Source organism: Lonchura striata, chromosome 15 (assembly GCF_050655825.1).
Source record: "Lonchura striata isolate lonStrDom1 chromosome 15, ASM5065582v1, whole genome shotgun sequence".
Lineage (NCBI taxonomy): Eukaryota > Metazoa > Chordata > Aves > Passeriformes > Estrildidae > Lonchura > Lonchura striata.
Genome location: NC_140717.1, coordinates 4,825,630 through 4,840,351, shown reverse-complemented (window position 1 = coordinate 4,840,351; position 14,722 = coordinate 4,825,630). Strand labels below are relative to the sequence as shown.

General features: G+C 45.9%; 1 protein-coding gene across 8 annotated transcripts in view; it reads left to right on the top strand.

The window, feature by feature from the left end:
* Positions 1–220: 220 nt before the first annotated feature.
* FBXW8 (F-box and WD repeat domain containing 8) overlaps positions 221–14,722 on the top strand; it is a 56,164-nt gene continuing 41,662 nt past the window's right edge. For all 8 annotated transcript variants that reach the window (XR_014958636.1, XR_014958634.1, XR_014958635.1 and 5 more), the window contains exons 1-4: positions 221–523; positions 3,290–3,394; positions 9,542–9,706; positions 9,940–10,028. Coding sequence is in view for 5 of the 8 variants with exons in the window: in XM_085592968.1 (XP_085449094.1) it covers positions 236–523; positions 3,290–3,394; positions 9,542–9,706; positions 9,940–10,028 (647 nt within the window). In the remaining 3 variants the exon portion in view is untranslated. The remainder of the gene's footprint in view (positions 524–3,289; positions 3,395–9,541; positions 9,707–9,939; positions 10,029–14,722) is intronic.

Below are 14,722 nucleotides of genomic sequence, written 5' to 3'. Positions count from 1 at the left end.
CCGACCCCGCCATCGCCGCAGCCTCGCTCGGCCCCCGCCGCTCTCCAGAGCCAGGCCGGGCCCTGAGGCCGCCATGGCCGTCCTCGTGTGGAGACCACAAAACGACGGCCCCGGCCCCAGCACCGGCTCGTTCCCGGGCACCGGCCGCGCTCCCGGCGGCGGCGGAACCTTGTGGCGGCGGAACGCGCGGGCGCGGGGCGCGGTTTCCGTGCCGCGCCGGGCCGGCCCCGCCGCCATGGCCGCGGTGCCGGCGGAGCGGGAGCGGCCCCGGCGGCAGGAGGAGCGGGCCGGGGCCGCGAAGCGGCGGCGGCGGGAGGAGCCCCCTCAGGAGCCAGCGGAGAGGCCGGGGGACGCCCCGCGGGAGGCCCCGGCCGAGCCCGAGTACCTGGCGCTGGCCCGCAGGCTGCTGGCCGGCGGCGCCCCGGCCCGCCGCAGCCCGCCGCCCGCCCGGCCCGCCGCGGAGCCCGCGGGGGACGGAGCCGGAGATGGGGACGATCTGCTGGGACAGCTGATCCGAGACCTGGTAGGGCTGCGCGGGCCGGGGCGGCCCTGGGGCCGTGCCGGGGACAGGCCGGGCCCCGGCGGGCAGGGCGGGCGCGGGGCCGGTGCCGGGGCACGGAGAGGGGCTCGGCTGAGGGGCGGCGAGCGAAGGGGAGTTGGATTTGTGTTCCTGCGTGCTTGATTATAACCTCAGCTTCTCAATATAGGTCCTTTTTAACCTTTAACTTTTTTAACCCTTCCGAATCTGCTTGTCCTGTGTAATGGCACAGGGTGGGATTGTTGGGGTGTCCTGTGCAGGGTCGGGAGTTGGGCTCGGTGATCTTCGAGGGTCCCTTCTAACTCGACATATGCTGTGACTCTATGAAATAATATTTTTTTTCCTCTTAAGATTTTTGTTGTTTACCCAGGCAGTTTGATGCGGGTGCAGTAATTAAGGATATCCTGCCTTATGACACAGCAGCGTAGTAAGAAAACAAGCTTTAATTCTAAATAAAGGAGTTAATTTGGAAATAGTCTTAAATACAGTTCTGAACCACATAAAAGTTATTTTGGTAAATCCTCTAAATGCCATAGAGATGTTATTTACAGTATAGGAAAACTAGGGGGGAAACCCATTTTCTTGTTTCTCACTAACCTCACTATGACTAATTACTCTTTGCTTAAAAAAATTAAAAGGAACAGATTAAATTTCTGTCTGCAAGGCACAAATTAATCCATTTTACAGAATTAGTGCTCCATTAGCACACAGGAGCCCGAATCTGTCTCAGAGGGGCTGGTTGTATATGAGTTTTGGACTCATTCCAGTAGACTTTTAGACAGACTGGTGCTGACTTAACATCCTTGCTTCCTTGTGCTGAGGACAAGCTGCAGGAACTTTTGGGGGTGTGGGAAGACCCGGCTCTGCCCCTAATGTTAGGATTGCATTGGAATGGAATCAGTATGACTTTGTGCTCAAATCGGGATCATCCCCTCCCTGCTGGCACTTTACTAACCCCCATTTCTTTGCTTCTTTGTAGGTTTCTTCTACAGCTACTCTTCATTTAAACTTGCACCCTTTGCAGCGCCAAAGCAGAAAAAAAAGGCACTTCTGGGTTTATTTGAAGCAGGGTATAAATCTTCTTGCAGCTCGGTTTATAGAAAGCCTAGGTAGTTGTTTTTTGCTCTTTTTCCCTCCTTTCCTCGAGAGCACCGTCGGTGTCGAGCCTTGTGTCGGCACCGCTGTGCCTGCAGCCCTCAGTCCTTGCAGTGAGCCCTCTGTGGGCATCCAGCCAGCCCGGGATCTGCTGCTTGGACACGAGTCAAGCCCAGTTTGGAAGCAGCACATCCGCGGTGCTGCCGTGCCTGAGCTCGTAAGCCTGGAGCTAACAATCCTTGCCCAGTGGCTCCTGTGATTTGTTTGGGCAGCCCGTGGCTCCGGAGCGCTTCCGCGGCTGCTGGAGCCGGGCGGGATCACATCTGGCCAGCTCGGAGCCTGCCGGCATGTGGCCGCCGAGAGGTTCCCGTTGTGTTTTCCTTGGGTGTCCCCGCTGGAGACGGGTGGGATTTACAGCACGCGAAAGCAAAACAGATCCTGCGGATCCGCGGCGGGGAGCAGAGCCGGCGGCCCCGGCACGGGGCAGGGAAAAGGAGCTGCTTGTGCAGGGAAATTGGGGATGAGGAGGGAGGCAGCAGCAGGGCTGGCTGCAGCTCCTGCTTTAACTAACTTTAGAACAAGTGGAAGGTTCCAGTGTGTGTGCAGTGATATTTTGTTGCTAAAAGACCTGATGGGGAACATTGCCCATGTTTGTGTTGTCTAAACACTTGCCTGGTGTAGAATGTATTTTGGTTTAAAAACCACACCACCACATTATATTGGGATTTCCCTGAGTAACTGCTTTAAATAAACCCAGAATATCCCTTCTATTCTACTTTGGTTCTGCAAATGGTCCAGATTTGAATGAGAAGCTATAGGAAAGACCAACAAAGAAACAAAGGTACCAGGGTTAGGGAAGAGACAAGAGATGATACCGAGCTTCTGAAGGCAAACAGTGGAGATGGGTTTTAACTGAGCAGCTGATTTTGTATGTGAGGATTGATGGACAATGATCAGGAACACCTGGAGGGGGAACAGAAACCAGAGGAAATACTGGAGAGCAAAACTGGTAACATAGAAATGGTCAGAATCAGCTGATTTAGCTTTTTCTCTATTAGAGAACATAAACATTTTGAATATCCAGACAGGGTAAGAGCGAAGATGAATCTTGTGATAACTGCAGAAAGAAGATGTAATAGTTATGTAATTAATCCAAACAAAATACATCTGGGAAAAAAATCTGTGTATTGCATTTAGCTGTTAGCTTAAATGGATGGATTTAGCTTCATATTTTTGTTTGAGTTGTTCAATTAGTTAAAGGAGGAACAGTTCATATTAAAAAAAACATTTTTATATTAGTAATGAAAGAAACCAACATCATCTCCATTCAGTTTTATTTAAAATATTTGTTCATTTTCCCATCATATGGGATTGAAATCTTGCAGGTGAAATTAATAATGGGCATATGTCTTCAAAGTGATCATTTATTGGGCGTTTTTGGCACTTCAGCCAAACTTTTACTAGAACTTGTGTCTTGCCTTTCTCTGCCCCTTAAAGGGCCATGAAAAAAGGGAGGGGCAGAAAAACAGATGTTTTCATGGAGCTGTGATGGCCCTGAGGACACACCATTCCTTCTCCATACATGGTAACTTCTCCTGCTGTCAAACTGTGTGTTAAACCAGCCTCACCAATTCTTTTCTCCTTTTTCCTTTCCAGAATGAAATCAATGAGGTTCCTTTTTTCGACGTGCAGCTGCCTTACGAGCTGGCGCTGAAGATATTCCAGTACCTGGGCAAGGCTGAGCTGGGAAGGTGTGCTCAGGTGAGTGCTGCTGGCAGTTTGCTGCTCTTAAAACTGGCAGAAATGGTGAAAAATCAGGCATCTCCATGTAGGCAAGTGGGGTGGTAGCCCAAGGAACTCAGCTGGTTGTGCTTTCTCTCACAGGAGACAGTTCCAAAGCTGGATACTGAAAATGAAATGGTACATGAGCTGGATTTACAGCTGCACTTGAGCAGAGTTAAATAAAACATCTGTGGCTTGGGCACCAGCGAAGCTTTAAAACTGAAAATAAATAGTGCAAAGATATTTTGATTTGAGTGAGTGTTCTGAAACATTTTTGATTCAGGTCAGTGTCTTGCAGTATTTAGGACTCAGCACTTGGCAGTGGTAAGGGCATGGCAAGAGCTGCTTCTCTTCATTTCCAGCATGGGATTGAATCACAGACATTGCAGTAGTAACTTTTTGTCTGTAGTATTTCCATGTGAGGCTAAATTCTTAAATGACCCTAATTTCTTCCCCCTCGCTCTGCAAGGGATTTATATTTTTCTTTTCTGGTATTTTCAGATAATGCTCTCAGCAGTCTGTACTCGGGCATGGTCCTTAATTTACATGTAGTTATAAACTGCCTGTCTCTTCCAGAACTTTACTGAAACACTCTCACCTCATTCTACTCACTTACTCAGCCAACACTGTTGGGCTTCTTTATTTCCTTTCTTCACCCACTGAATGGTGAACCTCTTCTCTGAATGAGTCTTCAAAGCAAACTTAATTGACAAGTGCTGATTACCCTGTGAAATCAAGTAGATACAATTGTAGATACAATTCCAGTTTCTCCTGTGGCCACTGTTTAGGGTTCCAGGCTGGTGGTCATTAAGTCTTACATTCAGAGCACATCTTGCAACCTCACAAAAATCCAACCAAAACCATTCTTTGTGTTACAGACAGTTTAGGGCATGGTTTGAGTGGAAGAGAAAAACGTTAATGTGTGAAAACTGAGAAGTGACAGACAGGGTCTGTTGAGGATGGTAAACTAAACTAAAACAATCTGCAAATGGCCCAGCTTTGAAAGGAAATTGGGCTTTTAATGTTCAATGTGTGTTGTAGTGTTAAATGGCTACAAGTGGTTGTTGCTTAAATTTTTGACTTGCTAATGCCTTTTAGGAACAGGGACTATTTAAAGAAAATTAATTCCTCGTGCAGGGCTGCTCTTGCAGAAGGGAAAATTCTCTAGGATTGTTTTTTGGTGCTGTCCTGGACAGGGAAGCTTTCAGATATGCTCAAGTTTCTGTCCCTTGGGTAGAGATATGCCATCAGTAAAGGCCACAGCCCGTGATATAGAACAGGGCAGGGTTGCATTTTTGAAGTGGATTAGTTTAAGGTTATTCTTTCACTCTCTTTTCATGATCACTCCCTCCTTAGGCATGATCACTTTACCTCATGGCATAGTAAAAAGATTGGCTGCTGTTAGGCTGCTCCTTTTCCCTGTGCTTAGGGTTGCACTGGATTTCTCTCCCCTTCACTTCGCTTTTTAGCTTGAACCCGTTCTCTTGAGATGTGTTTTAACACAGACAATTTTCCACATTTCTCATTCTCCTCTTCCCAAGTCACTGTTCCTTTGTGGCAGCTGACAGGTAGCTGAGCAAGTGCCCAGTGTTTCACAGGGCTTTCCCAATCAGATGAATTTGCAGTGCAGAGCTGGCTTCTTTTTAAGTGTTCAAATAAAAAGCAGAGCCATAAAAATAAATAGCATTTTCATTTTTCTCTTGGTGGTTTTGTTTTTGAAGGGGGGGAGCCCTCTTCTGTTCCATGGAAAACCCTGCTGCTTTATGGTGTTATCCTAGAAAGGTTTTATTTTACTAAGGTGCCTTGGGATTTCAGTGAGATTGGGCCAGTTGGTGGAATTGGCATCATGATCCATGTGAGTGCCTTTGGAGAAAACCTGTCTGCTTAGTTCTTCATGCCAAATTGGTAACCAGCTAACAGGAAAGGAGCCTGACTGCAGAGCCTCTCTGAGATTTAATCACACCACAGACTGTCTGGAGAACTTTAATTTCACCTTGATATTTCCCTCTCCCTCGCTCCCCCACAGCTTTTCTTTGATTTTTGGAGCTAGTACTGTAAACCACAACCTGTCTGTGTGGCACTGAAAATAGAAAAGTCTGTAAATAAGTGTCCTCAGTGCCTGAGCTCTGCTGGGTCTGCAGTAGGGGGGTGACATTCAGTAGCATCCACCAGACCAGTCCCTGTTGATATCCCACACTTGGAATTCAAAGAGAAAAATATCCAGGGCTTTACGTAGCACAGAACAGGCCTGGGTAATGCAGAATTTTGCCCTGTGAGTACTTTCTGATTGTGTTCTGACCACTGGCAGAAATATCTGTACCATGAATGACTCTCCTGTGACTGTGAGCAGGTTTGGGAGCAATCACTCCTTCCTCCTGGTCAGGATGTAGAGGGAAAGGAAAATCAGCGCCTTGGGACACCACAGATGTGACAAAGTGAAATGTCCTTGTGTGATTTGGGGCTAATACTGTAGATACAATAATTTTACCCATGGCTTGGGCACCTGGCCTTTATGGCTCAGCTTGGTGATGAGGGGATGATTGAATTCAGCAGCAATGAATTTTGGCAGTTTTGTTTCTGAGCAGATCAGTGGGAAATTCCCTTGACCTGTTAGGTTTTTGTCTTGGAAAAGGTTTAGAAGTGTTTACCAACACAGGAATTGTATATGTATCTAGGGCAAGGGAGAGTGTTTCTAGGAATTTAGAAATGAATTGTCATGCATAAATCAAGAATTTCAGCTGCTTGCCTCCAGGGCTTCTGGGATTGTTAAACTGTCGAGGCTTTAATGTTTATACATTTATAAAAAGAAAATGGAATGTGGTTTTTTGAGCATGGTTTTGCATCAAGGTTGTTTATGGGTAAAAGCCATCATCCATCCTCTTTGTGATTCCCCAAGACTGCAGAGAAATGGATGGATAAGGATATCTCTGCCCTGGGCTGAGCCCCCAGCAGGGGCAGCAGGAAAGGAGGGGGAGATTCTGTCCCTCTGCCCTGCTCAGGTGAGACCCCACCTGCAGAGCTGCCCCTGGCTGGGGGATCCCCAACATCAGGAGAACCTGGAGCTGCTGGAGTGAGACCAGAGGAGGAGATGCTGCAAGGGCTGGAACCCCTCTGCTCTGGAGTCAGGCTGGGAGAGCTGGGGGTGCTCACCTGGAGAGGAGAAGCTCCAGGGAGAGCTCAGAGCCCTTCCAGGGCCTAAAGGGGCTCCAGGAGAGCTGGAGAGGGACTGGGGACAAGGGATGGAGGGACAGGACACAGGGAATGGCGGGCTGGATGGGTTATTGGGGAGGAATTGCTCCCTGTAAGCACAGATTGAAGTTGTGACTGCCCCTGGATCCCTGGAAGTGTTCTAGGCCAGGTTGGTGGGGGCTTGGAGCAGCCTGGGACAATGGAAGGTGTTCCTGCCCGTGGCAGGGGTGGCACTGGGTGGTCTTTAAGGTCCTTTCCAGGCCAAACCATTTTGTGCTCAGGGCTGTGAACAGAAAAGATGAGCAGCTTCCATCAGAATGGCTTTGGATTAAACACTTGGCACTCTTTTTTGTACCAAGCTCAAAGTCCAGCTAGTTCTAATTGAGGCCCCTGGTCCCAGCAAATGAGCCTTGACTCTGCCTTTGTGTGTCTGGGGAAGAAAATAAACCTAGTGAAATAAAACCCATTATCAGATGCAGAGGGATGAATAAACCTTCATTAGGATTTGAGCCAGTTGATTTAGATGGGATTAGAAGAAATTTTGGATTGATGGAAGAGGTGGGGTTTTTTAGGGGGAAAAATATCCCCCAGAGGCAAAACCAAATAGCAAAGCCTATGTCAGCAAAAGCCTTTGAAGTCCTCCAGAACATTATTACTTGCTGAACTATAAAGTATAAAACTGTCCCTCTGTGGAGCTCAGGGGAACCCAAACTTTCTTTGCTGAGAAAAATTGTAAAAAGATAATAGGAACACTGAAGACAAAATTAAATTCAGCACTCCAAATCTATAAACAAGTCTGTTAGATGTTGTCATTGATCCTTGCTGGAGTTTCTGTTTAGATTTGGAAACCGTTTTAACAAGAGCTTTGCACATCTCAGCTCCTCTCCAGCACTCAGTATTTGGGTGCAGGTAAATAAAGCCACAATGCCCTGGCTTTTGGGGCCTCACCTGAAACTCCAAGTCAAGCAGATCTAATAAAGCTGACTTGAAGCCAATGGCTGGTTTTAATGCTGCAGCTCACAGTGGTGCTGTAAAGTGAAATGCTTGAGACTCTTTATTAGTGATTTCGTGCAGCTGAGCCTCGCTCAGTGGGGTTTTACAAGGGATTGGCATGCGAGTTTGGGGCTGTAAGAAAAGGCTGGGTTAGGGACCCTTTGGAAATTCAGGCTTGTAAAGCAGCAGGGTTCGCTGTAATTTGATTGAAAAAAAATCGGGATAGGATAGGATCTTTATTCCCCCTGAAAGTTAAAAAGGCAGTTGAAATTTTATGTAGCTCCCCCCCCTCCCCCTTTCTTTTGTTTTACTGTCTTTGTAAAATGCCTTTAAGACCTCGAAACTTGAAAGGTCTGTGCAATATTGTCTGTTTTGGCAGAGTGAAAGGTGTGTGTTTATTTTTGATTTTTCTTTTGGAAAGCAAGGCAAAAGCTGGCCTGGTTTGGCTGTGCTTCCCTGTGTGTGTGCTTAGCCTGTCCCTGTCAGGAAAATGTGCTGCTGTTTGGGGAGGGGGCAGAGGTTCTGCCTGGGGAGCTCCACTCCTGCACCACAGCTGCTCTTTTGGTGTGTCAGCAGAAAGCTGCTTGGGGTTTTTTTTTTGTATTCTTGGAGCAATAACACAGATATTTATCCTACTCTCAAATCAAATTGAGAGCAAATTTCCAATGGTTTGGATTTGGGATTGCCCCTCTTTGGTGCTTTTGAAGTTGCTGAGTGTGTCCCTCTAGGGACAGGAGCACTGAGCACTTTGATTCCAGGGTGCTGTGTGTTGCTGGAGAAGCCTCAGTGCTGGTTCTGTCATTTCAGGGCATTATTCCTGCCCTGTGCAGGTTGTTTCCTATGTCAGAGGATGGAAGGGGTTTGTCTCCCTCTGCCAGTTTACACTGAGGTCTCTGTGTGATTCAGAATGTTCAGTTTGCTGCATTAGGATATTCCTATTTGAGCACTGCTTTTCTTTGTAGGTCTCAAACCTTACAAACACTTGCAGGTTACTCAGATCACCCCTTCTTTCATCATATTAAACATTTTTTGTGTGTGTGACTATGGAAAAAAATGGCAAATAAATATAAAGAGATAGTCCTGGGAGAGTTTGTGTCCATGGTAGGCTTGGATTCTTGGCATAATCTGGGGACTGAAATGAACATTAGATGCTTAATTGTAACTTACTAAAAATGATGTCAGTCTCAGAAGGTTCGTTTAATCTTTTTAGAACCAGAGCACAATTGATTGCTGCTTTCACCAGTCGTGGCTTTCATTGGTTATGTCTGTTTTTTTAAATTAAGAATTACTGAGGGGAAAAAAAGCTACTTAAGTTGGCTCTTACCTCTTCAATCTTTAATTCTGAGCCCACAATTGATTGTGATGAAGCTGTTCTCCCTGGAATGGGCAGCAACTTGAGGCTGCTTGAAAAACTTAATAATTCATTCCTATTTATGCATACTGTAATACAATAGGTTATAAATCACTAATGTCATACCCCTAATCAGGCATTGTCAGTGGGACTTCATAGATATGGTGCTGTGATCTGAGAGGGTTTCTTAGCTACAAATATGAAAATATATTCATATTTTTGCTCTAAGCTCACAATTCTCTCTTAATTGTTTTCTTGCTGCTTTTCCTGTCAAAATTTTCCAGTTACTGATATTTCAGGTTGACAGTGTGGCCACTAAACTGCTGTTCATGTTATGTGGAATTTTAGTAGAGTATAAACTCAGTTTTTTCCTGAAGAAACCACAGAAAACAAGCCTTTTCTTAAAAATCTGGGGTTTTTATACACTCAGGTATATAAATATTGAACAAATATATTTAAGTAAGACTTTCATCTTAGTACAGACCTGTATTAATTTATATCTTTGTATTTCAGCTACTCTTTAGTATTTTATATTAAATCTATTTTTTCCTTATCCATTTATGAGAGATCCATATATAAACATTGATTCCTAGGTCAGCAGGACGTGGAAAATCCTTGCAGAAGACGAAGTGCTGTGGTACCGGCTGTGCCAGGAGGAGGGATACCTGTTGGACATGAGCATCTCTGACCATTCCTGCTGGAAGCTTGCCCTCAAAAACTGCAGAGCCAGAGAGCACATGCTGAAAACCAACTGGAAGGTGACAGGGAATTTCCTTAGAGAAATGGGGAAAAACGGGAACATGGTTTGAGCAAGTGGGAGAGGAGAGTTGGTGGTGTCTTCTGCAGCTCCTCTTTCCCAGCTGAAAGCTGCTGTGGTGGGAGTTGGGATAGATGTGTCTTCTCTCAGCAGCAGTAGCAAAGCTGGGAGTCTGGCAGCAGCAGATCTGGGTGGCTGGAGGGATGGGAAGACCAAGGCTGTGTCTCTCTGCAGAACCGCGTGGGTGCCGTGAGCCAGCTGCACTACGAGCCCGGCCGGGTCCTGTGCGACGTGCACTGCTGCGACGGCGTGGTCATGGCCGGGTGAGCACGGCTGGCACTGCCCTCTGCAGCTGCAGCGGGTCTGCAGGGCCCCCTGCCCCTCCCACTGAGTGTGTAATGCCCTCTGCACCTTCCACCGAGTGTGTAATACCCTCTGCATCTTCATAGAGTGTGTAATGCCCCCTGCCCCTCCCACTGAGTGTGTAATGCCCTCTGCATCTTCATAGAGTGTGTGCATCTCCCACTGAGTGTGTAATGCCCTCTGCACCTCCCACTGAGTGTGTAATGCCCTCTGCACCTTCCACCGAGTGTGTAATACCCTCTGCATCTTCATAGAGTGTGTAATGCCCCCTGCACCTCCCACTGAGTGTGTAATGCCCTCTGCATCTTCATAGAGTGTGTAATGCCCTCTGCACCTCCCACTGAGTGTGCAATGCCCTCTGCAGCTGCAGCGGGTCTGCAAGGCCCTTTGCACCTCTCATACAGTGTGTAATACCCTCTGCACCTTCCATAGAGTGTGTAACGCCCACTCTACCTTTACCAGGCTGTGTAATGCCCACTCCACCCTCTGTGGAGTGTGTAATGCCCACTCCATGTATTACAGAACATGTAACATCCATTGCACCTGCAACAGTGCATAGTGCTACTCTGTCCTTACCAGAGTGTGTAATAATTCCCACTTCACTGTTTATAGAGTGTGTAATGTTTACCAGAGTGTGTAATGCCCAGTCCATCGTTTATAGTGTGTGTAGTGCCCACTCTACCAGGCTGTGTAATGCCCACTCCTGTAGAGTAATGCCACGCTTCTATAGAGTGTGTAATGCTCATTTTATCTTCACCAGAGTGTGTAATCCCCACTTCACCTTTAACAGAGTGTGTAAAGCTTGCTCCATCCTTACCAGGCTGTGTAATACTCCCTCCACCTCTTCCAGGCTGTGCAGTGCCCACTCCATCTTTACCAGTCCACCTTCACCATCTGAAATCTCAGGTGCTTCTTTTAATAAATTCAAAAGCAGCACCTGTTTGAAGCGTAAGAATGGATTCACCTGCAGTTCCTGAGACAGGTTGTCCTTAAGTGACTGATAAGGATGTTTATCTACACTTTACCTCAGCAGGTCAAATTTTTATGGAACTATTCGAAGGTTATCTCATGTATAAGTAGCTCCTATAAAACCTCAGGTGCTTTCTGATGAACTCTATCTATTGTTTTGCTCTGGAAGCACCCAGAATGTATTAAACATTTTACACATCTACTGAAAAAAATCCCCCTTTTTTGTGTTTTTTCATAAAAATCTCTTTGTCACAGTACAAAAATAACTTTAGAAGTACTGTTACTTTTCTGCATTCTTACTTAAGAGACAACCTGAAATGAAAATAACCCACTTAGAATAGATAAACTCAAACTTCTCTTTTCCTATTATAGAACTTTTCTGTACCTTGGTTCAATGTTACCTGTTCATGTGGTTTATACTCTTAAATAAAAGTTTAAGAGTCCCACAAATTTTTAGAAGAGGTTACAGTGATTCTGCCAGTAAGTGTGAGGCTTTACTGTGTTCTGTTTGAATTTCACAGGTTCAGTAATTAGTAACCCTCCAGAAATGACATAAATAAATAAAAATTATGTTATCCTGGGGAGCTGGGACGTTGTCCTTGACATACCAGAGTTCAATGTTTTATGGTAACACTTCATGTTAATGGTGTGGGACTGAGAAAATGCTTCTAAAATACTTCAAAATTCATAGACTGGTTATAAGAAAGATGCCTGGAAAATTCTAATTTGTGGAAATGCTTTTGAGTGCTCTTGGGCAGCTGAGAGCAGGACTCTGAACTATCAGATAGCAAACCCAGTTGTCTCCATGCAGCTGCCAAAACCTCCAGCTCTTCTTTTCCTTCATTTTCTCCACTTCATTTATATCCAAACGTGCAGTAGATAGGAGTTATGCAGATTAAATTACATTTCTGAAGTATTAATAAACAAAGGTTGTAAATCCTGCATATTATGCTTAAATATTCCATATTTTGACTTGGTGTATTGGAGAAGTTGAGTTCTGACAGTTGCACACGCTCTTTTCATGTTGGTTCTCCAGTTCCTCCAATATCTCCTGATTCTCTTGGTGAATTTACATCAGGGGTGTGATACAATTAAATAATTCAGGTTCCTGAAAATAGATGAGCAGGTAAGAGGCCACCGAGGAAAATCTGTATGTGTGTACCCTTTAGAAGAAATAATGTTCACTTGCATGACTTTCCAGTAATTTCTCTGAAAAATGAATTATCTCTTTATGAAGCTGTGAGTATGTGTTTGATAAAACAACATGAGGAAGTTAGAATTCAGCTGTTTGAATTTACCTGGTTAGTAGATGAAGAGTTTAGAATATTAGAACAGAAAAATTATGTTGTCCTTTGCTGTTTACGGCTTGTCCTTCACTCTGCTTCGTCTCTTAAATTGGTAAATGGAACAAACAAGGGAGACTTCAAGCTATAACTAAAACTTCAGAGGGCATCAGCAAATTGTGCAGAGAAATACTTTATGTGCATTTGGTAAGAATTTAGGATATTGAGGAATTTGTTGGAGTTTATTGTTTGCTGTGTTTATATTTTTTAAATCCAACCATAACCCTCCCCTGTCTCTCCCAGCTTATAAAATTGAACTTAATGGCATTGTGCTTTCAAATTTGTCGTGAAAGTGTAATGAATCTGGTGATCAATACCAAACTCTTGTGTTCTTTCAGTACTGAAGAAGTAATTTAATAGCTGAGGTTTACAAAGTCAATTCTCCTCTCAGTATAAATATCAATTATCTGTTACATTTAATGATTCTCTCTCCTGTTTCACAAACACTTGTGTGCTCAGCTTTGCATGGGAATAATCAGTGATTACAGAGGGACCTGTGTGTCCGAGTGTGTGAGTTTGCAAGGCCTGGTGCAGCTAATCCAGAATTGTGGAGCATTTCCCAAGGATTTTCTATCCAGTGGTTTGGGCCATCACCTTTCTTTTGTCCCTGAGGCTGCTGCTCAGGGCTGCTCAGTTTTTAGCAGGTTTTTTGATCATAATTCTCTCAGCTACTCCTGGTGCTCCAGCCCCTTCCCTGGACACGCTCCAGCCCCTCCAGGTCCCTTTTGTCCTGAGGGGCCAGAACTGGACAGAGGATTGGAGGTGCCCCAGGAATGCCCAGTGCTTTGCCCTTGGCCTTCTTGCACACCTGGGCACACCTGGGCTGGTGACCAGCTGCTGTCACCAGCACCCCCAGGGCCTTGTCCACCTTATCCAGCTGCTCCTGCCCAGGCCTTCAGCATTCCCTGGGGTGGTGGTGGCCCAGGGTAGGAGCCAGCACTTGGCCCTGCTGATGTTCTGTTCCAGAACTTTGCCTGGCACTGAGGTCAGGCTGACAGGACAGCATTTCCCTGGTCCTCCTTCCAGCCCAGCTCCTGGATTGGCATCACGATTGCTGAGCTCAGTCCCCTGGCAAAGGAGGGTCCATGACCTCCCTGCTGGGAAAGGGTGGGAAGTGTTGGGGTGAGCTCTGCCCCGCTCCCTCAGCACCTTGGGGTGCACCCCAAGTGCTGCAGCAGGATGCCAGCCATTTCCCCTTGGGTCATGGGAAATGGGGGCTTCGTTCTGCTCCCTGTCCCTATTTTCCAGCCTGGGTACCCTGAGGATGAGGCCTTAATTCCCTCAGCCTTTTCTCCATCTTTTGTCACTGTTTCTCCCTGATCCAATGGAGATGGAGATTCTCCTTAGTAATCCTTTTGTTGCTGATGTATTTATAGAAACATATTTAATTCTTTTTTCTGGCAGCAGCCAGATTAAGTTCTAGTTGGGCTGAGAGGAGTTCTGATTGGAAGAGAGCAGGAATGCTGGGGTTGGTGTGTTTGGGAATCTTGGAGCAAGCCTGGAATCACAGATTGATTTGAACCTGTGCTGTGTTAGACAGAATCTTGTCATCTTCACTGTCCTGCTTCAAACTGCTGCAAAGTGGAATCATTTTTATTTTAGTTGCTGTAGAGCTTTTTAATCTTTCTGAAAGGGAATTTATACAGGTTGTGGGCAGAGTGACTTAAACCTGCAGCTGTGATTTATAGAGGCACAGTTTGAGCTGGTTCAGGAGCAGCTCTTTATTAGTTCTGTGAAGGAAGCAAAGGCACACTACACAGAGAAATGCTCCTATTCCATGCACTCTCCACTTGTCCCCAAGCTGCTGGCCAGGCTGAAGCCAGGAGATGGCAGAATATCAAGGACTGATTGAGTGCAACCTGAGCTGGGAGCGGAGGTGGCTGCGAGCAGCTCCCCTTTGTGCTGCCTGACATCAGATAATTCAATCTGGCCTGCACGCAGAGCTTCTTGTGTTTGTCATTAAAATTTCATCCCGGTGGTTACGAGGCTTGTTTTCTGGGTCAGCCCCTGAATCCCTTTTCATTTGAGCCCGTGGTGTTTGTGGTTACCTCACTCCCAATCAATGCTGTATTCGCCAGCCTTTCTACAGTTACACGTCTCGGAGGATCTTCTCTAAAGGGATGATGTTCTCCCCCTCATCCTCGATTCAAATGGAGTTTCAGCCCTAAGTCAGAGCTTACTTAAAGTAATTATATAGCTGCTTGCTTGGCTTTTAGAAATTCCTGCTGGTGATGAGGCTCCCTGTGCATAATGCTGTCATTTACTGTGCAGAATGCCTGGATTGCTTCACTTTCTCTTACTAAAATCTAGATTTATATGGGTTTTTTTTAAGCAAATGCATG